At 46.0% G+C, this 25,625-nt stretch overlaps 1 protein-coding gene across 1 annotated transcript in view; it reads left to right on the top strand.

Moving 5' to 3' along the window:
* The window catches only part of igsf21a (immunoglobin superfamily, member 21a), a 169,815-nt gene that overhangs the window by 115,153 nt on the left and 29,037 nt on the right, over positions 1 to 25,625 (top strand). The window contains exon 4 of the mRNA XM_072715135.1: positions 710 to 828. Coding sequence (XP_072571236.1) covers positions 710 to 828 — 119 coding nt within the window. The remainder of the gene's footprint in view (positions 1 to 709; positions 829 to 25,625) is intronic.

Below are 25,625 nucleotides of genomic sequence, written 5' to 3'. Positions count from 1 at the left end.
CATTTCTGGTTGGTTTATGATGGGGTGCCTTGGCGTACCTGCAATGGACTCGGTATTAAAACTACATTACCCAAAAGGCACTGCGTATACCAGGAAGTATTTGCATAAGCGGAAGTATAAATGAAATGAAAAGCATGTTCAGCAGTAGGCTCAAGTTTGACATCATTATTCATGTAACAGTAATGTACCACATATATTAAAATATGTATAACATTAGAGAACCATTGACCTTGATACGTTGCTTTCTGGTTTGTCTTGTATGTACAAAATGAGGAGCTGGTAAGTGTGTGTATGTGTTTCTCCAATAAATATCACTGTCTTTTTTTTTGTCACACCAATTTACACCACGCTAACCAATTAGGAGAACAGTATGTCTCTCAATCGAGTGATCGCACCATTAGCATTCATTATGATTATGTAGCTATCACCCATTTCACTTTGCCTAAATTAGTCAAAAAGGAGACTATTTCCCTCTCAAAAAGGATACAAATACCGCAGGTGTCAAAAATGAACAAAGCTAAAATAATGGTAGATTATCATATTACTTTATTCATATTACTTATTATTCAATATTTGTGTGCTTATATTCAAAAATGAATAAAGGGATGAAATGAACTCCCCCAAATGAACACCTTGAGGATGGCAGAATTGGAGGGCTTGGAGAGTGTCTGAGGGAAGAAGCCTAACGGCCGTTATTGGTCCCCTGCAGGCTACCAGAGGTGCGGATCGCCGACAACGGGCTGTACGAGTGCCACGTGGGCATCTATGACCGGGCCACGCGGGAGAAGGTGGTCCTGGCCTCGGGGAACACCTATCTCACAGTGTATGGTAAGAGCCTTACATGTCGCATCTCTCATTGGTTACTTCATTGTTTGAACTAACCCCATTGGTTTGGACAAGTGATTGACAGAGCACAGCTGCCCCACCCACACTCATGACAAATCAGGGATCAACACGAGAGCTAGACACACATGTTCACGGCTAAGTTTTTTGAAAGACATGTTCTGGCAGCACCAAAATGAAACTTCCTCAAAGCAAAACATCTTCCGCTCCTCCGAACAGTTTAAAAATATCCTGCGCCTTCATAGATTTTTTTTTTTTTAAATCTTCATTTTTAGCCCTGGTTATATTTGTCCTGTCACTTATTAATCTTGACTTTAACTACGGGGAATTAGAAATGAAAAAAAAAACACAGAGTTCCCATCTGTTGCCTATGGTGCTGTAGGGTTCGGAGCTGATGTTGCATCGTCTGCCGGGTGATATCATCGATCATCATTCGCTGCCATACGTTGTGAGCTAAGGGGTCCTTTTTACAGGCTCTAATGAATCCGCTCGCTGCCACAGACTATAAGGAAAACGCGGGGAACATGGCCAACAGGATCGGCTGATCCGTGGGGAATAATGAGGATGTGTGTATTCCGCAGAGGCGGCCGCTAGCTCAGCTTCTCCTGGGGTTTGCATATATTTACCGTGGGAATCTCCACGGACAGCATGCATGTTGCGGAGACACGCAGCGTGGTTTCTTCCGGCAACGTTCGGTGAACGACCGCTGCCACAGCACCAGCAAGCACAACCCACCCCCCCCCCACCCCGCGCCCTGTACTCCGGTGTCCCAAACAGCCGCTTTCTGTGCCACAGTGTCCCGGCAAACCAGAGCCGCTGACGAGCATTAATTACCCCGCATAATTAACCCCATCAATAAGTCTATTCATACATCCTTAAAAATCTTGGGTGAAGTACACTTAGCAGTTTGCTTTTAAAATCGCTTGAAAACCAAATTGCTGATGCCGCTTCTGAAAGTATAAATTATTTTGACAGGCAAATGGGGGAAAGGAGTAGAGAGGACAGGAGGCTGGGATATGGCCATGGCCATCGCCCTCGTGTGGTTTGCAGGCAGGGAGATCTGTCTGGAGGTGATATCCTCAATTGCTTGTCACATAGCTCTCTTTTCAATCCGACGGTCAGCCACTTAACCCCCCCCCCCCCCCCTTTCCAATTACCACTGCACTGTGGTGTCTCCTCACAATGGCAGGATGCCACGGCTCACTTTGCCTGTTTCTTCCTCCATTTCTGATCCAATTCTTGTGACCAAACAGCAGCTTATTTGCCATGTGTGACAGGTGAGGGCCAGTGTGACGCCGTGTGAATCTCCATGGCCACCTCCCCCCCCATTAGAGTTATTAAGTGACGTCAAGACATGAAGAGGGACAGAAGCGGTAAAGGGACAGGGGGGCGGGCGTGGGACAGAGTGTTTATCTATTGATGAGTAATAGCTCATAAGCTTTAGCACCAGGGGAGCACTCCAGGGTGAATCCTCTCACACTCTGACTGCCTGGGGGGGATAGAGAAGGGGGGGGGGGGCTATTGCTATTGGGAATTCGCTGAGGTGTGTTTTACTCTGCCTGGCTGGGTGCGAATCTCCCCCTGTGAAGGAGGAAGAAGAACGCATAGGGGAAAATGGCCCGTAGCATTGTGGCTAATCTCTAACGCAGGCTGAAACAGAATTATTCATAAACTATTAGCACGCCAAGTTCACCGGGTATGGAGGGAGGGGGAGAGAGAGAGAGAGAGAGAGAGGAAGAGACAAAAAAAAAAATACAGCTGCAACAGAGAAAGAGAGACGGCAAAATGAGAAGAAAAGTTAATAGGATAGGCTGTACAGGGAGACAATTTCAATAACAAGGACTTCATAAATAACAATTATCATTTTAATGAATCCTTCACAAGGAGCCGTGCTGCTCTCTACATGCTCAAGCCGTAGGGCTCGGAGGAGGAGAGGAAGGAGGCTGTTTTGTCTGTTTACTGATATGTTAGGGAAGGGGGGTTAATCATCAGACCAACAAGAGGAGGACGGTGAGCAGGGCTGCGGAGCCTGGGGGTATCAGGGAGGAGTCAGACTCCTAACCAGTGCAGGGAAATGAATGGAAGTGAAACCAGTGGTAGTAGTGGCACTCTGGTACGGACACTCTCTACTGCAAGGCTTTCAGGGGCCAGTCAGGTACCAGGACGGCCTCCATTTTCACACAGCTCTTTAATTAAACGCTTTAATTACCCCCGGAAAGTGCGTGAAGCACAGCTGAGGTGTGGTTATTTCATGGCACCTCCAGCTCCGACCCGATTTTCCGAAGCGTCTGGAGATGGGTCCGAGGCTGAGTTTCGGAACGCCCTGAGATGTTTCCGGAACGCCTGTGCGCTCGAGATCGAGACGCTAAAACTTCCTCCCCTCTCATGAAGTTAAATCACCACCGACAGCTAGGTCCTGAAAGGCATTTTTCTAATGGGGGGCCAAGTTTTCTGTCACACTGTCTCCAAATCTCCAGCTTAATTAAGCGAGCGGCTCTCCAGACGACCTCGCCAGCTCCACCACACCTTCCTTCGCTTTTGTTTTACTTTTTTTTTTCCGTCTGCTGATGCTGAAGACGGCGACCTTGAAACGACGCTGAGCAAGTCAGGCTAAGCGAATGATTGGATCAATTACATTAACCGAGAGCCTCGTTTGCAGTGAAAATCAGAGGCTCCCCCCCGGGACCCCGGAAAGGTTCGTGGTGATGACACTTCTGCCTAATCATATTACAAGAATCCATTTGTTCCCGTTTAATCGCCAATTAATCGCACGACGCAGCGCTGCTTGGCGTAAAAAAAAAAATAGAGGGACAGAGAAATAGAGAGAGAGAGAGAGAGAGAGAGAGACGGAGATGGGACTGCTTGGCTGTGTTGCCGTGTCTCTGTGCTGACGATGGCTTAAGTACCAGGGGTCACCACGGGGTCAACACACCTGATCCCACTGCCAGACCCCACATCGGCATGCAAGCCCATGTACCCCCAAGTCCATCCCCTCTAACCTCCATTGAGGGGCGCTGTGGCTTAAATCGAACACCGTTCATTATCAGTCAGCATCTGCAAACACAGGCAAGGCTCTGAAAATTACATTCCTGTCCCATGGAAGCTGCATTCCCTTTAATTATAGACATACTGAGTTAATTAAGCCACATACATTTAGCCTTCAAAGGTGTTAATGAAGCTACTGAGCTCAAGTGCATGGGTCTGTTTCATGACACAGAGCCCTGTAGGGGTAGCAACTATTCCCAACAAAGCCTTTGAAAATATCAACATCCCAAATGCACAGCTCTTACCCTGTAATATTTAACGCCCCCCCACGAATTTCTCTCTGTCCCGCAGCGATTGTTTAAATCCTTTTGTTGGCATTTTTATTTTTTATTTCCTTGTTTGAGAGGGTGCACTGGTGGGTTGGGGTCCAATCTGTCACGCCCAGATGCCAGCACATGCCGTCACTCTTGCCGTGACAGATGCGTTCGCAGACACCAGTGTCCCATACGCCTCCTCCTGCTGCGAGAGCCAATCAGCAGCTGAGCCTCTTGGATTGGCGGCGAGCTGAGGGAGAGCAAGCCAGGCCGGGCTGGATGTGCTGCGCTGACACAATAAAATAAAACAGACTGAGTGACTGAGGGCACAAGTTTGGTTTAGCATTGGTAGGAACCAAATCAGCTCCGATACCTCTCCCTCCATAAACACACGGCACTCCCACAATATTGTTAGGTCCATACCCAAATCTACGCCCTTGTGAGGGACAGATTAATAATTCGTTTTGCGACCGAGAGAGATATGTTGAGTCTATGCAAGGCTTTCTTTCCAAAGATAATTCTGACAGCCTACATCTCCTTACAAAGGCCATAGGGTTTTTTCAAATTGCAGCATCCAAATCTCATGATTTTTGAAAAACGTTCCCTCTTTTAAAATAGCTTGGTGGGAACATAACGGACGGGGGGTTATTAATGAATAATTAGCTTTTTATTTCATGGAGTAACCGCGGGTCATCATCGTGCGGCTGACCCTGGTGATCCTCAGTGATTTCCAGCCGCCTGCTGTGGTTGTTCTGTATGCTGGCACATACTCACAGTTACCCATGGAAAGAGGAAGGCTATCCGGGAATATAAACTGATTTAATGCTCATAATAGTACTAATTGCTGTATTTATTTTGCTGGGGGGAGGGTCATTGCCGCAGGGATTTTTAACCTACACAGCACAGAGGATGCATGGTTTTCCAGAAAGTTCTGGAACAGAATTAATCCTCGCCTCCATAAAGATGCTATGTAGTTTTATGATAAGCTTGAATCAGCCTTTCTGAGACATCATTAGACTTAGACTTTTACTCTAGGTAGAATAATGGTTAATGAACTGGACCTGGGACCAGATGGTCCGTCTGTTGTACCTCCAGAAAAGGTATCGCAGTTGAACATCCAGGGCTATAAGTGGTGTGCATGTAGAAGAAAATGATACATTAAGCCGTTATGAACGATGGGGGATTCAAAGCAAGCAAATATCACAGTAATAAGCTGGCCTATTGCTGATGAGATGCAAATATCACAGTAATAAGCTGGCCTATTGCTGATGAGATGCAAATATCACAGCAATAAGCTGGCCTATTGCTGATGAGATGCAAATATCACAGTAATAAGCTGGCCTATTGCTGATGAGATGCAGTTATGAGGATCTGCTATTATTTTCATAGCCTAAGCCAAGGACTGTTTGTAGAACTCTGTGGTTGAATGCAGCATTTTTAGACCCAGCTCTTCCGCTGCGCCTCCTGGTCTCGGCACGGCATCGGACAGCCACTCGAGTGCCGAGGGCGGTAATTAAATCAGGGGGCACTGAGGCATGGGGGTGCGTAAATATATCCGGAAAAAGGTTTAAGAAAAATGCATCCAGACATCAGCCGTCTTAACAACTGCAAGAGCGGCTCCTACACACGTGACCTGTGACTCATTCTGCCAATTTAGACCTTTACAGCCGTTTCTGCATTTTCTCCAAAATGTTTGACCGTCACTCAAAAGCTCACTTGATTTTCAACAGATTTTATTCAATTTGGCTCCGACAGGAATATTCGGACCCGAACTAAAAGCTCTCTCTGCCTCGCACACGATGATCAAAAACTATTTTCCAGTAGCCGTCTTGATTTGAAAGTTTGCTAGCTAAGACATAGAATTTTCTAGATGTATTGTATTCTGCTTTATATATATATATTTTGGCAGCACTTTGTGACAGATTTGATCTGCTGTGATTCTTGCCACTTCCCTTCACAAAGTTGCTTTCATGTTTGTCTCCATTTCGGAAACCAAATAACACTTTCAGGCGACACTCAGCGAGCTTAGGCTTTGCTCTGTATTCTTCTCTTCACACCATCTACATGAACTGAAGGAGAAGCAAGAGGAGTGATTTCAGAAAGCTGCAGAGTTTACTCACCTTTGGGTTCAACGAATTATTCAAATCATTAACCTTGTTCTTTGTATACGGACACAGCAAAATGAATAAAGGTTTTGAAACAGTGAGTGATGATAACTTTGATGCATAAGATGTGACCTAAGCTGCATTTTGGTTTTTTTCCAGCTTAGTTTTTTTGTTGTTGTCGTTTTCATATATTTCCATGCTGATATGATCTTTGTTTATTGTCCATCGCTCTCATCTCTCACTCACACAGACCAGAAAAGTGCACACATATAAAACTAGTGATACAAGTTTTAGAATTTTTAGTTTCCTGTTGTTGTTTGTTTTTGTTTTTAATTTAGTTTTTTGCCAAATGGGAAAATCCCCCCTAAGTCTAATTTTTCATCAGTTATAGCCAACACGGATGGTTTTCCCCAGAAACCCCAGACTCGTCCTGTAGCAATGAGGGTGGTCTGGAGAGGTGTGCCATTGCACCCTGGGAAAACAAAATCCATATGGAGCCTAACGCCTGCTTGTGAATACGGACAGAAATACCAGCTGATGAAGAATAATGAGGCAGGAGAGCCGGGTCGGGGTTGGATGATGTCATTCCTGTTGTTCTCAGAATGTTCTCCTGCTTGGCGATGCTCTGTAAGGCTTCACAACAATAGGCTGCCCCAGAAACATCACGATTATCCCCGCAAATATTTTTAAATGTTAGGGCAGTGTCTTTTTACATCCAGGACACCGAGATGGCTAGTGTCATACAGAAGCTTCTGGAAACGGTGGGGACACAAAGCCCAGGTTTTGGCATGTTTCGCACACTCTGCCTCCTTCTCCGGCGACGCCTCAGGACAGGGCCGCGAGGTGGAAACCGGGCCTGAGAATGGAGAATGGACTCATGACCGATGGCGCTGTTGTCTGCAGGTCCGTAGGGGCGGAGGGAACGTGTAGAGGAATATCCGTCACGCATACCTAATTGCCTAAATGGAAAATATGTGTTCAGCATGGATGTTAGGTCTAGAACTCTGGTTCAAGGGAGCAACAAAATATTTGTAATGACCCCTCCTGGGATGTCAACACACAGCCTGCTGTTTTATTTATCTGGCGGTGGGGTGAGTGGGGGCTCATGGCTGGAAACTCAGGAAAGCACGCTGCGCTTAATCCTATAAGCAGCCGACTCCACAGCAGAGCCCCTGAATGGAAGAGTGTTTACACATCAAGGTGACCGTCACCTGTCTCAGTCTCAGCAACACCGTGACATGCTTGAACATGGGTGCATCTGGAGCTGCAGGGGGGGATTGGAAGGGAGGTGACAGTCTCTTACACGTCGCTGGTGGGGGTCCCCAGTGAAGCTCAAGAGGCATCTTATATAATATTAGGCCCCCGCGGAATGTAGGAGAAATATTTTTTTAAAAAAGGAAGAAAGAATTGATTTTTAAAAGTCATGGCATCCTGATGCAGAAAGAGTCAGCACAGTAAATCAGCACAGTTTCCCAATCCGGGCCTCGGATACCCACAGACAAAGAGCTTGGAGGGAGCAAAAACATGGAGGGAGCAAAAACATGGAGCGATTGTGAGTCACTGAGGATCGGATTGGGAGACACTGTTGTAAATGATACCTTATCCTGTGTGATGACATCAGCTCTGCCTACCTTCACATCACAACATTGCAGGGCCCATAACCTCAACTCCCCTACCTCCCCCCAACAAACCCTTAATCGCCAGACAAGGAGAGCCAGCCTGTGTACCTAACATACAATTATAGTGTTACTATTTCTGGAGGGACAGTGGGGGGAGCAGGTCTGCATATTGCCATGAAACAGCAGCCAGCTCAACATCCTCGAGGTCGGCTCTGTTGTACGGAAGTGGGTGGATGTGTTGCTCATTTAATCACAGGGATCCAGAAAGTTCCAAGCAAGCCTGCTGTAAATAAACGGGGAGATTACTTCTGTTTCTGTGCAGGCTGTGAATTCATTCATATTCAACCATCTATAAGTGGTATAATATCAGCAGTTTTGAAACTGTAAGTCCACATGGGTGACTCAGTGGATGATACTGGGACCTCCTACCTATAGGCCCCTGTGTGTGTAGGCCAAGATTTCTGGGTGGTCCCCCCTCCTCTAGTTACTTGGACCCACCTCCTCTACAATCTGATTGGTTATCTCTCTGAACCAATCATTTTTCCTTCTGCCCTCAGATCTTTTTTTTGTGTAAGTAAAACTCCCAGAAGCTAAATGGGCATCTAGGAATGTTACTGGTGCAGCAACAGGGGCTGGAGAGTTCCTGCTTTAGCTGTACCTTGTTTATCTTTGTTATTAAACCTACATGCTGGGGGGAAAATAGCGCCGTGAGGATAATGGACCATGGATATTTGGTCTCTTTCATGGAAACACAAAGATGATCTGAAGAGACACGTGGTGCTGCCCTGACCTACCGAGCTGGGGGGTTCATGCCAGGGGGCCACCCTTACAAATGCTTTCGCATTCTTTTAAGTCAGAGTTCATTTCTCATGATTGTGACATGCAGGTCACTGTGTCATCCTCACTTTTATCCTGCAGTCAGAGATCCCCAGGAGTGTCACCACACTTTGTGCGTCACTCCATGGGATGCAAGCAGCCACTGGCAAGTGCTTCTCTGGCGTTTCCTTCAGATGTAACAGTCCAATATTTAATATATGTAGCACTGCATAGGCTAGAACAGCATTACCAAGCCCCCCCCCCCCCCCCCGACATCTGCACTTAAGTTGTTTTTTTCATGGGGTACTTAGGCACTTGGTCTGCTATTTGTCTTGGGTATTTCTGCGGACTTCTTTTAAACATACCAGGTAACATCTTAAGCGGTATCTTAAGGCTGTCGTCTCCTTTTAGGAGGGAGAAGATCCAAAAAAAACGCAGAAGACGCCCAGGGTTTTTCTGGAGACACCTTAACTGGGCGATTATCCCCCCTCCCCTCCCCCCAGAAGCTGCAGCAGCAATAAGCCTGGGATTAATCCGAAATCGCTGTTGAAATTTAGCGCCCCCATTCCCAGGTTCATACAAGACGATGCCGTTGTTTGTGATCTTCATCCCCCTCGGTGTGGAAGTGCCTCAATCCAATCTAGTCATACAGACCAAGGCCTTTATCCCACACTTTTGAAGATTGCTAATGAAGATTGTAACGGAATGCAGTGAAAGAGACCTGATATTTGAAGGTGATATATTCAAGTTCAACTCAGGGCGTTTATTTTCCTTGAATGCCATCGGCCTAAGAGAGACAACTCGAGTGGAAAATGGGGGAGGCTGGGTAACGACGGGACTTTAAAAGGGTCACCTGTCACCATTGAGCCAGCTTTCCCATCAATTAATTGAGTGTAGAGACATGAGAAATTTCAAACCATGGTCATGCTGGAAGAAATATTACAGTTTAATTTTTCATAGATGACAAAATCCATTTACTGCAGTTTTGTGTGTGTGTATATATACACCCCCCATACACATATAAATACAAATGTATATACAGACATATATACACACACTAAATGTATATATACATACAAACACAGACACAGACACACACACACACACATATATATATATATGTATGCATGTGTGTGTGTGTGTGTGTGTGTGTGTGTGTGTGTGTGTGTGTGTATAAAATGAAACACATACACACAAATCACAATATCCTAACCTTGGCATTTTCCCTCCCCTTCTTTTTTTCAAATGTCATTAATCAGCAAAGACTTTAGTTCTCTAAACTCATGTTCCATAATATACACTTAATTACATCTCTTCATATCTCTCCAAAAACATGCAGGTGTATTAATTTGGAGGTGCACTACCTCATAATTCTTACCCCCCCCCCCCCCCTGCCTCCCTTCCAAGTGGAACTTGATGAAAGCAATCCATGCTGTGGAATAATTGTATGTCTCATATGCGAAGCAACAGCTGACTGAAGCATAAAACCATAAACTCACACAGAAGGCGTGCAGAAGGAAGAAAATAGATTAAGAAAATTAAAATCAGTATCTAAGGAGTTATGACAGGTGGGCGAGACCCTCAGGGTTCAAAAACAAGAGTAATCAGCCGGGTTTTTTTGGGTATTGTGTTAGTGCTCAGAGATAAAATAAGGCGTGTGTAAATTTTGAATCCAAACAGGAATAAAAACTAATTTACAAAAAGAAGGTTCTTAGACATCCTGAGATCTGAATGCCAAATTGGATACCTCAGTGACAAAGTTGAATCTTCAATAAATTTCAAGAAAATATAGCGACAGAGATTTCATAATACCGCAAAAACTGCCAGTTCATCACAGCCCCCGCTGCCCATCTCTGTCCTTCCTGTGTCATCGTTTTCTGCTCAGCCAGGAGTTCACTACTGAACAGTTAAAAAGCTGAGGACATTGTTATCTGTACAACCTCTATAGCGCCACCACTGAGGGATGAATGAAACAGAGCTTCGAATCTCTGGGGGGTGGGATTAGAGTGAGTAATTCAGCCACAATTGGTTTAAGGACCTGATTGACAGTAAATCCCACCCACCAGCCTTGTCTTTCCCATTACATCCTACTCCACTGTCAGGCCACTGTAATCTGCAAAGTACGGACATGTAATTGTCCCCTGCAAAAATGACTGCTCCACAGTGGAACACTGTCATACCACCTGCCAGAAAAACTAAATTAATCCTATCAGACACAAACAAAAGAACCATCTGAGGGTCTGAGAAGCCCAAAAGTATCAAGACAGCCGCTGGCTGTTTTTGAACTGTGAGGTTAATTGTAATTTCAGCAAGTTTTGACTTTTAAGTACATTCAAAGTACAACTTCGAACAATTTCAGCAAGGCTTCATTACACAGCCTACTGCCGAGGAACGGCGTTTGCCTGGGTTGCCAGATTGTGCTGTGTTTCCTTGAATCTTTGTATAAATACATGCATACATACCTATCCATTCATATATTTCCTTCACTGCCTGTGCTACTCCAAGACAGGACAATCTCAAAAGGGAACATTAGAGATGCCACTGAACATAGACTACATTTCTGTGGATTGTAGGGTGGAACCCAAGTAACGACAGGGAGAACATGCAAACTCCACAGAGCCAGTGGCAGATGCTTGTCAAGGTCAGGGACACCTTGCAGGTCACCAGTATTGAGGAACTTAACTGATCGCCACTAAATTTCCAGCAAAATGGTGCCACACTGGTATATAGATGATCAGCACTGCTGTAACAACTGTGCCCTCATCTCCCTCTTACTCAGGTACGAAAATCACGCACATTTATTTTTGCACTGAATTCACACTTGAATGCAACGCATTCATTCTGCCTCCTAAATGATAACCTGCCATTCTTGCAAAACAGGGTCCAAAACCACTCCCTCCTGGTATCTGATCAGCATCGTGATCAGCATATTTCCAGGACTTCAATTATGAAAGTGTTGTGTCGCTATTCCCAGAATCCCCTGGGCCCAGCTCCGCTAGTCCTCTTTGTCAGCACTTTGTGTGCTTTTTGAGGACACGTTGGGAATGAGAGCAAATTTACCTCCTGACCTTTTCACTCAATAGAGGGATTCGAATGATGACGACCCCTTTCTCCACCCACCCGTCGAGCACCTTTCCGCAGTTCGTGGGGTCATTTTAAGTCTAATTGCATTTCCAGTCTGAAAACATTAAGTGATAACTAATATTTATATTTGTGATGTAGAAGATAACAGCCTATAGCAAAATTGTGTGATTGTGTGTGAGGCCTCAGATGGGTCAGAATCCCATAGTGTGGCCCCTAGTCTTGCTCCCTGTGTTTCCTGAGATAAGCTACAGTCTCACCTGACCTTGTACTGGATAAGCAGCTATAGTCAACGGATGGATGTTGTCTTTTTTTATTTTCATGAGAAACACTGTACATTATATCTCGGTGATGGAATCCATTTGAGTTTTGATAGCATAAAAACAGAGATATCATGTAACATATCGCTAACAATTTAGACATGATCAGTGGAGGTCAGGAGAAATGATGGCCTAACCCTTCTTGTAATTTCACATATGGGTGCTCTGTGAGTGCAGATAAAGAAGAATTCCACCAGGATGCTGTAGAGCTACTTTCTTAGATCCACCAGAGTCTTCGATCAGTCTTTAAAACTGATCTTTCATGAAAAAAAATCTAGAAGTCTGAGGAGTAAGTCTCATCTTCATATCTCCACAGATCTTCCAATCGTTTTGAAGACCAAGAACAGACGATCGTGCTGCAGTTTCTACTCCCAGTTGGGAGATTGGTCTGTGCTAAGGGAGATTATAAACATTTTCAATACTCAGTTATCGTTATTCAAGTCTCTTTCAATGTCAGACTTAATAGCCCTACCTTTCAGGTCTAATTTAAATCCTTCTGGGGCCTATTTGGATTCCTGCTGGCATTTATGGCTTTTCCATAGGCCACTCTGCTTCTTGGCCCGCTCTCTCGTTTCCATATTGGGCCGTTCACCAGCCTCGCCTAGCTGTCATAAACTCTGACCATTGCTACAAGGGCATGTGGAAGCGATAGATATTTTGCTGGTGTTTCAATGTACCAAATGAGCACTTTTCACCAGGCAATATATGACCTTCATTCTTTGATGATTCCTCCTCTGCTCTTGTGCTCCCATGCACCTCTATGCACAGCTGATTCAGTTTGATGTTACCGAATAGCTTTTAATGGCCTGAGGGACGTTAGTTTTAGCTCACAGGTTGGGATGCCCTCTAACTCACAGATAGATCTATCATACCTATAGCTCCCCCCTTCTTTCAGATCTGGTCATGGGTGCATAAAAACCTGAATTTGCCTTTGCCGTGGTCAACAAGCTGGTCAACACGCGTGAGATGGCCCGAAGAAAGGTATTATATGGTTCGCACTAGTTACCACCAAGGCTAAAAGCTAGTGCTTAGATCTCTATTATTAGTCTTTGTGTCTGAGCTGTGATTGGTTAATTTATAAACAGTTTCGCTATAGGTAACATCTAGTTACCAAGGTTATAAATATTTGCAATAAATATTTCCCTGTGCCCTGTCCTGCCTGGGATAAGCGGTTAAAAGATTTATGGATGGATGGATGGATGGTGAAAAATGCCATGTATGAAGACCTTTCTGCGTAGTCAATGTTAAATGTCTATGTGTTCTGTTTTTAACAAACAAAAAAGGAGTTTTTGGAGACCTGACCAAGACTGCTTTCTGCTACCCTCTGCTGTCATTTAACACACCTGATGCAGATAATTAGGCCCTTCAGTTATATCTCAGTATGAGAACCAGCTTAACTTCCACATAGCTGACTCTAATACTGAGGTGATGCTGAAGAGCCTGATTATCTGAGGTGTTAAATTAGGGCTGTACCTAAGCTCTCCAGGGGCAGGATTGGGCAGCGCCGGGGTAGCTGTGCTGAAATGGACCGTGCAGAACATGGCTCCTTCGCTGTAAACAAGACATCGAGACGCCCCATTCTGCAGGAGCATCACAATCCCAAAGGTGGCTTCACCAAGGTCAGCATAAGCTGGGAAAGTCTGAGGCCGTCCTGCTTGGTCACTGTGGCTTCAGTAGCTGCCAGAACATTATGAGGTGAAAGCTCATAAGAACAGGATGGAAAATGTCAGATGACTTACAAATGCAGTCGCTCTGATAGTGAACAAGCACGGTCTGTTTCTCCGCACCACAAGCAGCTGAGTTACCAGTTCAAAGGTCATCACTCTAATTTTGTTCCGAAAATGAACAGCACTTCACAGCTTATATAAAAAGTGTCAGCACTGCATGCATGCCTTTTGACTGTGAACTCTTCTGAAAATTAGGATATTTTTAAATTGTCACATAATTAGGTTTCTAATTATAATTAGCAAATCAGATCCCTCCAGTAAGATCTAAATACCAACTATGAGTCCCTGGCCTCTGCATTAAGTGGGTGATGGTAGAATCAGCAAAAGCAAAGATGTAAGGCTTTGGACAGCAACCCCTGCGATTGCTTGCCCCGTAAGGTAAATATTTGATGTGATTAATTTTCTAATTTCACCAGTCTAGCGGTTTCTTAAACGCCGTCGGGCTTAGCACCGCAGGACCCGGAGGGAGGGTCAGATGGGGTCATATTGGCAAGGCGTCGATGCAGAGCTGGCAAGAGCACTGAGAAGAGGTCCGTTCTGTGGGTTTGTCTGCCAACCGCAGAAGTCCGCCGCACTGGCACAGATCCACCACACGGGGCATGGAGGAGCTCCGGCATAAACCCGCTTTGTGTGCATGGCGGCGAGGCCTTGGCTCACAGCGGCCACTGTGAACCCGCAGGAAGGGACCCTGGTCTAGAACTTCACCCACATGCGGCTTAGCCCAGAAGATCTTCTGCAAGCAAGGTCACAAGCCCACCCCTAAGCAAGCGATGACTCGCCTCAACAAGGCTTTACTCTTTCCCTGTCACCATTGCTCACCATTTTTAATAGCCGTTTATCCCTCATATTCCTGACGTGTTGTTTTTGACAAACACACACCCACGCCTATTTCACTCAACATCTAGCATCCAGAAAAGAGCAGAAGTGAATACTAGGGGGGACAGAATTCTGGGGGGGGGTTTCATGTAACCTAATAAAGCATTCATAATTCAATAGACTCCATTGTTCTCATAATTTGCTACACACTCTGCTTGTTTCAATACACTATCATCGTGAACAATGGGCGCTAACGTGGCACTATATGTAATGGGGCGGTCTCACCCACCAGTAGCTTCTTCACACGGCCCTTGTGGATTATGCTGTTCTCAAATTATTATCATCAAAAAAATAAAATCATCAGGAATTAAAATCTCAGATGCTTGGTCTAGCAGCAAACAGTTCACCAGAAGCCAAGTCTTCGGGGCACGCGTCAAAATAACTAAAACATAACTCTCCACCCCCCACCCGCACGTACACTCAGGGCCGGCATCTCCTGTCGCATGCCAGGGGCCATCTGGTTGCGGGTGAGCAGATTGGGCATCCTCTCAGCCTCCCAACGGAGAGCGTTCAGACTTTGGAGCCAGATTTTGGATGCCTGGGAATTTTTGTCAGGCTCTCTTTAGCCTCGTAGAACTTCATGGCTTGACTTTTCCCACCCTGTCGGTCAGGTCTTACAAAAATTTAGTTTGAACAGGCTTTGCGACCATACCGATCAGCCAATTTTCTGGTGACGTCTCTGGCGTTCGGATGCTCTAAAGACTCTGCGATCATCGGGGCACAGAAATTAACCAGGGCGGTTTGGGTATTACGCCAAATAGGACCAGATTGCTCAGAGGCCCCGAGAAGGATACGGGCCGGATTCACAGTGAGATCGCCAGCCTTGGTATTACCAAATCGACATGGGGCGTTGAGTTTCCATCTGCTACCTCGATGGAATCTTAGAACCAGGGAAGTGGGGAAGATTTTAGTCATCGCCGGCAAACTGCCTGGCGTCTGTCGATGTCACGAAACCACGTCTGGCATCTTCAAGCTCGTCGACTTTAAAGGAAGAGGAATTACAGCAGACTGGCTTTGCCGCACGAGGATCTGGGAGACAGCAGAGCGGCGGCTAATGCTAACAATGACCGTTTGCCACTGTGCTCCGCGTTTGGGAGGACAGGATGGAGAGTTCACTGCCTGCTCATGGCGGGGTAATTCTGCAGCGTGTGCATCCTTTGAAGTGTGGCACAGCCTCTCTCAGCACAGTGGTTCAAAAAAGTGCTTGGGGATGAAGCGTGTAATTACGCATCCCTTAAGCCGCACCCGTGACCCACGCTCAGAAACAGTTCGTCCATGACTGTTGGCGTTGAAGTTGGACAGCCAGTTGAGTGGCATGGTGCTGCCAGTGGTGGGTGAGGGGGGGGGGGGTTCAGCTCACCTATGTTTTTTCCCCCCTTGCAAGCACTGAATAGAATGAAGTTGTACCATTTCTATAGCACACCCACACACACTCAAAGTCATTACAAGAGAAAGTCACGGCATGATTAATGAGCTGTGTGGAAGTGGAGCCCGTACAAATGTGACTGCGGCCTTTGTCTCTGAGCATCACACCCCCCCTCAACTATGGGCCCGGCAATCTTTCAAGTGCCCCCCCATCCTCCTCCCCTCTCCCTGGGGACCTTGATAAGAGCTGACAATGCTGTAATGACGAATGCAAATGAAGTGGGCGGGGGCAAATGCAAATGTTAAGAGCACAATGGCAAAATGATTAAAAACGGGGCTCTGGTGTCTTTCATGTGGTGGCGCGGCGCACCCTGGAAGCGGGATATCAAAGGGGCCTCTAAGAGCCCTGAGACTCTTAGTCAGCGCTCATCCAAACGCGTCTCCTCCTGCATCTCCGCGGCTTTGATTGCGTTCTCCTGCCTCCCGCCGATCACTCTCCAGCCGCCCTCCATCGGGGGGGCCTGTCCCAGCACTGGCCAGTTTCACTCGAATCCCCTTGCAAAGTGATCTTCTGCTCGCTTGGAATTTTGCAGTCTCCTTCACTTTCGTAGACATAACCTCCAGCAGCCTATTCTTCCATTCCAGGGTTTTTATTTCCGTCGCTAACGTGTCATCTGCAGTTACACGCATTGCAAACGTTTTGCATGTCATTGGCGTCTTTTTCATATCGTCTTCCTGTGCCGTTTACACATTTGTTTATTCTCTTCCTCGCAATTGTATTTAGTATATTTACATAACTTTTTTACATCCTGAAAATTCAGTATGTACTGTACGTTCTTCATACTATCTATACATTCTGATTATTGTTTATTTAATCTTGTATCTATTTGCTTTATACGTTTTGTGTTTTATGTATAGTACATCCCTTTCTGTATGTCCTTGCTGCTGTACTATTCTGGGCTAAGATATTTCCCCTTAGGATCAGAAATATTACAGTCTTACGTCGAGTTACACCTAGATGTAGTTGGACGTTAGCGGCTGTATCACTGAGTGAAACAGGCACAGGGGAATAGGCAGCACTGCCAGCCGTATAATGACCCACTGTCCATATCTAACTTGTAGTACAGTAAGCATACAGTAATGTATATGTGACGGATAGCCACAATATCGGAATTCGCCAAAACTGACTTGCGTCCGGTGGCCCTGATCCCAAATGTGGATGCAAGTCAATGCAAAGCTGCATTATCAATTCAATCAGTCACTCAGTTGTAGTGGAATGACCCATTTTGTTCTGGATAATTCTAGGGGTAAGGCCGGTTGGTTCCTCATTCTGGTAGAGACTTTCCCCGGTCGTTTTCCTGTTTCTTTCCCTGATCGGGATCAGACGAGGCAAGCAGTTTAACCACAGTGAGTTTATTTCACAAGCTGCCTCCATGGACGCTTCAGTGCTCTGATGAAGATGGTCAAGCCTCCGTAAGCTCTTGATGCCACGTCCTCTGGGAGCGGCCCGGTGGCTGCCTGGAATACAGCCAAGCTTCTGGTCCTTTTGAAGCATTCATTTTATCCCCTTGACCTCCAGATCCACGCAGAGCAGTAGAGGACAGAGCAGCTCAGGGGTGCCAAGTAAGCAGGCATCCAAACGGAGGCCGACCCGTCTCTGCGGGCCTCTACCCTCGCTCCATGGCGGCTGTTTTGTTGCCCCACGCTGGCTTCCTCTCCCCGGTTCCGCTTCCCCTCAGCATGCACTGTGTTGGCACTGCCCTTCAGCACCAGCTCCCTCATTCGCTCGGCTGAGCCCACAAGGCGGCGCGTGACCCCGTCTCGCGTTACCGATACTGAGGTCTGCCCTGACGCAGGATGACGACAGGAGGACGTCTTGGATCTTCCAGTCACAGCTGGTGTGAAATATTAGCCTCCCAGGGCGGACCCTGCCAGCCCATATGCCAACGACACTCAGGATTCAAGCTCCAAAAGCGTTATTATTGTCACCGCGTTACACACCGCCAGATTACCTTCCCACGCCGACGCAATCACAAACACGAAGTAAGCATTGTATTAAAAAGGTCAACTGTATATAAAAGAAGTGAACTGGTGAATTAATAACTTATAAAGAGACAGGCTATGCAAACAATTGATGATAATTTGTCACAGATTATAGGACGTCTTTGCACATTGAATAATCAGGTCTAGGACACAACAGTGGACCGTTATTGAACTTATGTGAGTTGTGAGATGTGACCTTATTTGGGGTTTACAGTTAAGCTGTGAGATGGCCCTTGGAAAAAATGATTCCGGAACCTTCCTGTATGGGTGTGAATAGTTCTGTAGCACCTCATGCATGCGGTGACCCTTGTGATGATGTCACTGATATCCACACCTGTGTACCTCGATAGAGGCAGTGGAGTGGAGTTTAGATGCAAAGCTCAACGGCTCCAGAATAAACCCCAAACCAGTGCTTTGGCATACAGTGATGAATTTTGCACCAATCTTATTTTTCAAATGTTTCTTACAAGTATTTGTATATCTGCATATGTATATGCACAATCTAGTTTTTAGCTTCCTTGATGAAGAATTAGCTGGATTTGAAGCTTAAATTGCTTTTTGAGTGCAGCATTAAAAATGGCTGTTTCAGAATAAACCGGACCATTCCGTGCACCTTCCTGCAGAGGCTTAAAATATTTAAAGATCTGCTGAGGCTTTGCATTGTTTTTTTCTGGCTCTTTTTCTTAGGATATGGCCGAACTCCTGCTCCGTCTGATCAAAGTCCCCGATGCTCAATTTCTTCACAAAAACACAGCAGGAAGTCGTACTGCTTAGAGGGCATCATAATTAGTTTGAGGGGGGCGGGGGGGTCATTTATGTGCCAAATCAGCCCCACAAGACACGCTTACCTTTTTGTTTCCTTTATTCGTCAAAGCGGCGCGGCCGGCTTTCTGACCTGTGATTGGCTGCCGGTTTGTTGTCATCTCAGAGCCAAAATTGATTTCCTTTTCTGCAAGCCAGTCATTATGGGTGGCCGGCTCAGTTTCAAACCAATCGATGTCACCTCGAAGCATATTCTCCTTCTCCGCCTCCGTCTGCTCACCTACAGATATTAGCTTAAAACAGCTGAATCCCAGCACTTATATGTACTTTTTAATTAGTTGATATTGGCTAATTGTGCATAACACATTTTCTTTCAGTGAAATCTGCTCTAAATAAATGTCAGTCGAAGATATTGTTAACTAGGCAGTGAAATAAGAGCAGTGGACCAAATACTCGATCCTGGTTGTTCCTCGTAATATGTCGTTAAATTACTTGAAACTCATATCACTCATATGTCCTTTAGTATACATTCATGTAATTTTCATTACCCCCCCCCCCCCCCAATAGCTGGTGCAGGAATAGAGGCATTAATGGTTCGATAATGTGCGTGTTTCCTTTTGGAGTTTGAATCGTGGGCTCTGCCTGTCTGCATCAGACATCAGACTGTCAGGGAAGTAAAAATGTTCAGTTCTTACCTCCTGCTGCTCATTTTGGCTCAGTTACATGAAACAAATGTTCTTTGCTTAGTCTGGAGGTCAAGCATACCTGAAGCTGAAATTCACCCCTGAAATCATTTTCTTTATTCCTTCTCTAAGGCTGTACAAATATTTTTTTATTCATTCCTCCTTGCCACACTTGCAGCCTTTGTCCCTTGTTTGCAGTCAGAAAATGCAACGACACAAAAAAACAACAACAATGTCTCACAATGACTTTAATAATTTTGTGTCTGTCATGTGATGCAATTGTCTTCTCTGCGTAAATAGCTTTTTTTGACCTCACTACAGGGGGAAAGTGTTCTTGGTGCATTAAGAAGGTGAAAGTACGTCAAGTTTGAAAGTCTCCTCTGCATGAATGCAAGATAACTTAAGACACGTTCCAGGGCTGAAATGGTACATTGAAAAGCATTAAAAGAAAAAATGAGAGTCTGCGTAATATTCTCAGGTCTAAGGGCTGTTCTGATGTACTTCTGAACATGGTGCTGTACTTAACCTAAAATGAGGTCAAAATTCCCCATTGAATAAGGTGTAAAAGAGACTATCTGCGAGAGGTTTAGGCCCTTAGACAACCCAGTGTGGTGCATAACCGCTGCCTCCCGCTCTTACGGTACTGCACGGTCAATTCTACTGCAAGCAGAACCACCAGGACCAAGCCAAAGGCTACCTGTGAACAGCGTACTGTCCTTGAAGGCCAGCAGAGAGTAGGGCGGGCATGACAGGATCAGTGGATAAGACTGAAGCCCATATTAGTGACATGTAATGAAATGGGTTACCAGGCAGACCGGCAGGAAGAATCCAGGAATAAACAGGGAAATGCAGATCCACACTGGAGATGAGTACTGGAACTAGAGAGAGAAACTGAAGATTGAGCAGCGAGCATGACTGCGCGTGATTCTCCAGCGCTGCTCCGCTGAGACTCCATTGGTGAGCGTGCCTTGGGTTTGTAAAAGCGGCAGGTTCATCTTCCATGTGGAAAGAGAAGTAAAAGTGGCGTAAAGCAGAATTGGATCAGGTTGCTCCCCAGTGGCTGGTGCGGCCTGCAGCCCTCTCCCCGAATATGTCACTTTGGATAAACGTCCTCAGTTGATATAGGTCTGGTGCTCTTTGTGATTTACCACACAGTGCTATGCAACAGTGTGTAGAATTGGTCCATTGCATTGCATTATTATACATTATTATATATTATTGTACCTTAATGTGAGCTTGGATAGAAGGAACCATTACGCTTTTTTCCTCAGCCAACCAGGTCACAAGAGGAGAGGTGAACTAAACTTACTTTGTATGCCAAAAAGAAAACGGCAGTCTTAGCTCAAAAAAACAATCTGATTATTTACATAATGTTCTGGCCAATTAATTGCTGAAAAAGAACGAGTAGGAGCATCCTTTAGAATTCTGTCACTCCCATGTTTCAAACCATATAACACTATCCTTTCATCATGGGACACTAACAGGAAAGACTGAATTTGCTCTTCTGTGCCTGGGACACGGTTAATGGGGTGTGTGTGTGTGTTGGGGGGGGGGGGGGGTGGGGGTACATGTGGACCGATGCTTGGGGGCTGATAGTCGGTGGCTGGGTCAGACGCAGTTTCATATCCTTGGCTCAGGCAGTGCCTGGGGAGCAGGGGTATAGACCTCCCCCAGAGCTCAGCACAGACGAACCAGGGGAACTCCAGACTAGCCGTTGCAGTCAAATCCTCCTCAGGGCCTTTCCCGCTGTCTCTGGGCCAGATATCCCCTCCCTGCAAAGCTTCACACTCGGTCAACCATAGAAACCCTCGCAGGGCCAAGACAGACAAGCCGGACCAGCCCACAAAGACACTCGACGCACCTACCCAGCCTCGACGCTCCTACCCAGCCTCGACATGCCTACCCAGCCCCGACATGCCTACCCAGCCTTGAAGCTCCTACCCAGCCTCGACATGCCTACCCAGCCTCGACATGCCTACCCAGCCTCGACGCTCCTACCCAGCCTCGACATGCCTACCCAGCCTTGACATGCCTACCCAGCCTCGACGCGCCTATCCGCCCTCGACACTCCTACCCAGCCTCGACATGCCTACCCAGCCTCGACGCTCCTACCCAGCCTCGACGCGCCTACCCGCACTCGACACTCCTACCCAGCCTCGACGCGCCTACCCAGCTTCCACCGTCTCTGCGTTCTCACTTCACGTATAGCTTGAAAGTTTATAGTTCCTCTCAAACAAATGACGTGCCCCGACTTTGCATTTTTTTCTTCTACTTTTATACATTTTTTAAAATGTTCAGATGTTAAAGCTCTCCTTTCTCTGCCACGAGAGTATCGATCTCTGGTGTCAGCCCCTGTACCGCTTCAATCTTCTGACAAGTCTGAGCTGTCAGGCATATTGATGGTGTTTGAAAGAGTCAACATCTCCTCACGCCGGCACACAAAATCAGGGAGGGGGTTGAGAGGCCCCCTACTTCATGTAAGCCCCCCTTCTATCTTCTGTCTTGCCACATATAACACGGTCAGGCCCTGCCGGTGCTTGATTTTGTGTCGGCCACCCCTCCCTCCCACGAAGAACAGATGCCACATTTGGGAAGTAAGCGCACAGCCCACCAAAACACCGTCCCAGGGTCAGGCGGCAATGATCGGCTGTCAGGTGGCCGTGGCATAAATCGCTCAGCCCGCACCCGCTTTCCTTGGCCTGATGTGCGTCAGTTGAGTCCTGCAGTGCTGCTGAAAAGGTGCTTTCTCATCTCTGCTTGGGAAGCATGATGAAAGATGACAGGATCACAGCTCTCCATGAGGCAAGGAGGCTTAATTACACAGAGAAATTGCGTTTTTTCATTACCTAAAATGAGCTAATTTTTCTGTAAAAACAACTAGAAACGTTACTTAACCAACCGCAAGACACTGACCAGGATAAGTGCTTGGAAAATGGATGGACAAAGAACTTCATCCTCATAGAATACTACTACTGATACTACCTACCACCATTTATACCAGTTCTGCTACTGCTGAAATTACTACTGACACCATCACCATAAATGAAACTGATACTACTTCCCCTACTCCTATTAATACTACCATTGATACTACTAATAATACAGTCACTATTAATACTACCATTGATACTACTAATAATACAGTCACTATTAATACTACCATTGATACTACTAATAATACAGTCACTATTAATACTACCATTGATACTACTAATAATACAGTCACTATTAATACTACCATTGATACTACTAATAATACAGTCACTATTAATACCATCATTGATACTACTAATAATACAGTCACTATTAATACTACCATTGATACTACTAATAATACAGTCACTATTAATACTACCATTGATACTACTAATAATACAGTCACTATTAATACCATCATTGATACTACTAATAATACAGTCACTATTAATACTACCATTGATACTACTAATAATACAGTCACTATTAATACCATCATTGATTCTACTAACACTGTCAGTACTAATAGTACAACCACTATTAATACTTCTACTGTTACTACAGCTGCTATTGATGCTACTGCTAGCAATATGACCACTATTAATACCACTGCTAATACCATTGCTATTCATATTACCACTATTAATACAAAGACCACTATTAATATCACCATGATTACCACTAATGACTACCACTAATACTACAGACACTATGAATACATCCAATAAATCTACTACTACTGATACTATGCTATTACTACCACTGATAGTGCCACTATCAACACTATGACCAATATTAATACCACTGCAGTTAATATTACAGATAATACTACTACTAATACTACATACACTATTAAAACCACCTATTGAATCTACTGAAACTACTACTACTACTACTACTACTATGACTACAATTAATACCACCAGTGCTACTACTACCACTGCTACAACTGTGATCAGTAATAATACTGTAGCACTAATGCTACTCTGCTGACACTGTGACCGCTGTCAGGAAGGCCTGATGGGCACCCCAGTGTGAACATGCGGTATGTTAGGAACCTGAAGGTCAGGCTAAATGGACTGTGAAGCACTGAGACGCCACCCTGATACGCCAGTAGGAATGGGGTTAACTGACATGTTGTCCAGATCTCTGGTTTCATTGTGGGTCTGGCCAGCCAGCCTGCCTGCTTCTTAATCACAGTAAATATTTAATAAGGTCTCTTTCTGTATGCATGGCGCTTTTAATTTCCTAATTGAGTGCCTCATCTGCAGTGGGTGACCTGTAGAGAGGCGGCCCTTCTCCGACGTTAACTCCCCCTCCGGCAGGGCGATCTGAAAATGGACACCGGCATGAAATTACCCATCCGAAAAAGCAGCTTTTATATAGCGAGCCATCCTTCAATGTTTGTGAGAAGAGGGCTGAGATTCAAACCTGCAGCCTCTGGGAATAGAGCTTCATAACCAGCGTTAACATTCATCCGGCATCAGCAGCACTTACCCAGCTCAGGGGTGGAGCGAGCTCAGGGCTTCCCAGGAAATACACGGCCTCTTAGGGGTGAAACCCTGGATGGGATTCCCGGCCGTTACCGGCCACATTACCTCACAGCACCTTATCCGTGTTTTAGAAATGCAGTATTTATTTGTATTGCACTGGGTATTAAATTGCAGCATGCTTGCATCTGCCGTCACTCTGGTTACCGTAACAGATGCCACTTTTGTCCACATGTCAACTGAATTAGTGATGACCAGCTGCAGGATTCGGCTCCCTCTATCCGGGAAGAGGGCAAAATTATGGTGCTGCTGGATAAGCATTCAGAGTTCGGCCGTAATAAAGACGGTATTCATGGATGGGCGGCGATGGCTGCTTGGGTCGGGTGGCTGCTTACCACAAGGTCTTCCGTGCTGAAGGAAAAAAACTGACAGAACTAATTCCAGCCAGGCCCCACGTTAGCTACCATGTCCTGGCTTCAGGCTCCATTCGCACCATTGTCTTCTTCGTTATAATGAATTAAAACTCTACAGAATGCAGCAGGATCTCCTAATAAGAGGCCAAACGCAGCCGGCAGATAACGAGACCCGGCCGTCTGTGGGGAGAAATGCGTGAGGGTCAGCGCTCGTTAAAAGGCTCTGCATCCCGGCCGACGGCGGCCCTAGCGATGCGCAGGCCCATATTAAAATGAGCTTTCCGTACAGACGAAGCTACAGACGATTCAGGCTGCATAACGAGCTCTTACGTGCTAGGTCGACTTGTTCCTATTGCAGTCACAAAACTCCCTATAATAAGATGAAAACTTCTCTTTTATATTCACTCTTTTCTATGTGCATAGTGGCCGTAATGGTGAAGTTCCTGTCTGGCAATGCAAAGTCATGGTCTGAATGCATATACATGAAAGTCTTTTAATGGCTGCTGGTCTTTCACAAGCAGGGGCACCGAAAGAACAATTCCATGGGCCCCTAAGCAACAGGGCCCTTAAGAAATTGGGGACCCCCCCTAACGACACCCCCAGGATAATAGTCTTTTGGGGGGAAATATATTCTTATTTTTATTTATTGAGATCTGTGTCCTGCAGGTTCTTTTCCCTTAAAACCTCACAGAGTCTGCTGGATCCTCACAGAGCTCCAGTGGAGTTTCAGGAAGTCTGGAGGACGTTCACAGACCTTCATGCAGAGCACACCCATCTAAGCTTACATGTCTCACTTGCTTCCCAGACACACCTCCCATCTTAAAGTCTGACCCAGAGAGAACATTCTCGCCGTATTCGTTCCCGAGATTTAACCAGGGAGGTCGGGGGAGGAGAAGGTGACCGTCCTTTCCTTTGTCACCCCCATAAAAATGGCATGCTCCGGCCCAGTGGGGAGGGTGGGGGGCTGTGGAACGGCTAAACCATGGTGATTCAGTGGTGCCCCCCAGCTCCCGGGGGCCCTGTTCCACATCGCTCGCGTCCTCCTGCCACCTGCTGATCGATGCTCTGTCATCATGTGCTTACACAGCGCCTGCATAAAAGATACAAACTGACTTAATAACGCTAAGTGCTGTGCGGCCCCGTCTGCATCCGCCACATTCATGGCTGCCCCGCACCTCCACGTCCTGCTCACTGCGCTCTCTCCTTT

Source organism: Paramormyrops kingsleyae, chromosome 8 (genome assembly GCF_048594095.1).
Source record: "Paramormyrops kingsleyae isolate MSU_618 chromosome 8, PKINGS_0.4, whole genome shotgun sequence".
Lineage (NCBI taxonomy): Eukaryota > Metazoa > Chordata > Actinopteri > Osteoglossiformes > Mormyridae > Paramormyrops > Paramormyrops kingsleyae.
The sequence above is the reverse complement of the archived record's forward strand: the minus strand, read 5'-3'. Positions and strand labels throughout refer to the sequence as shown.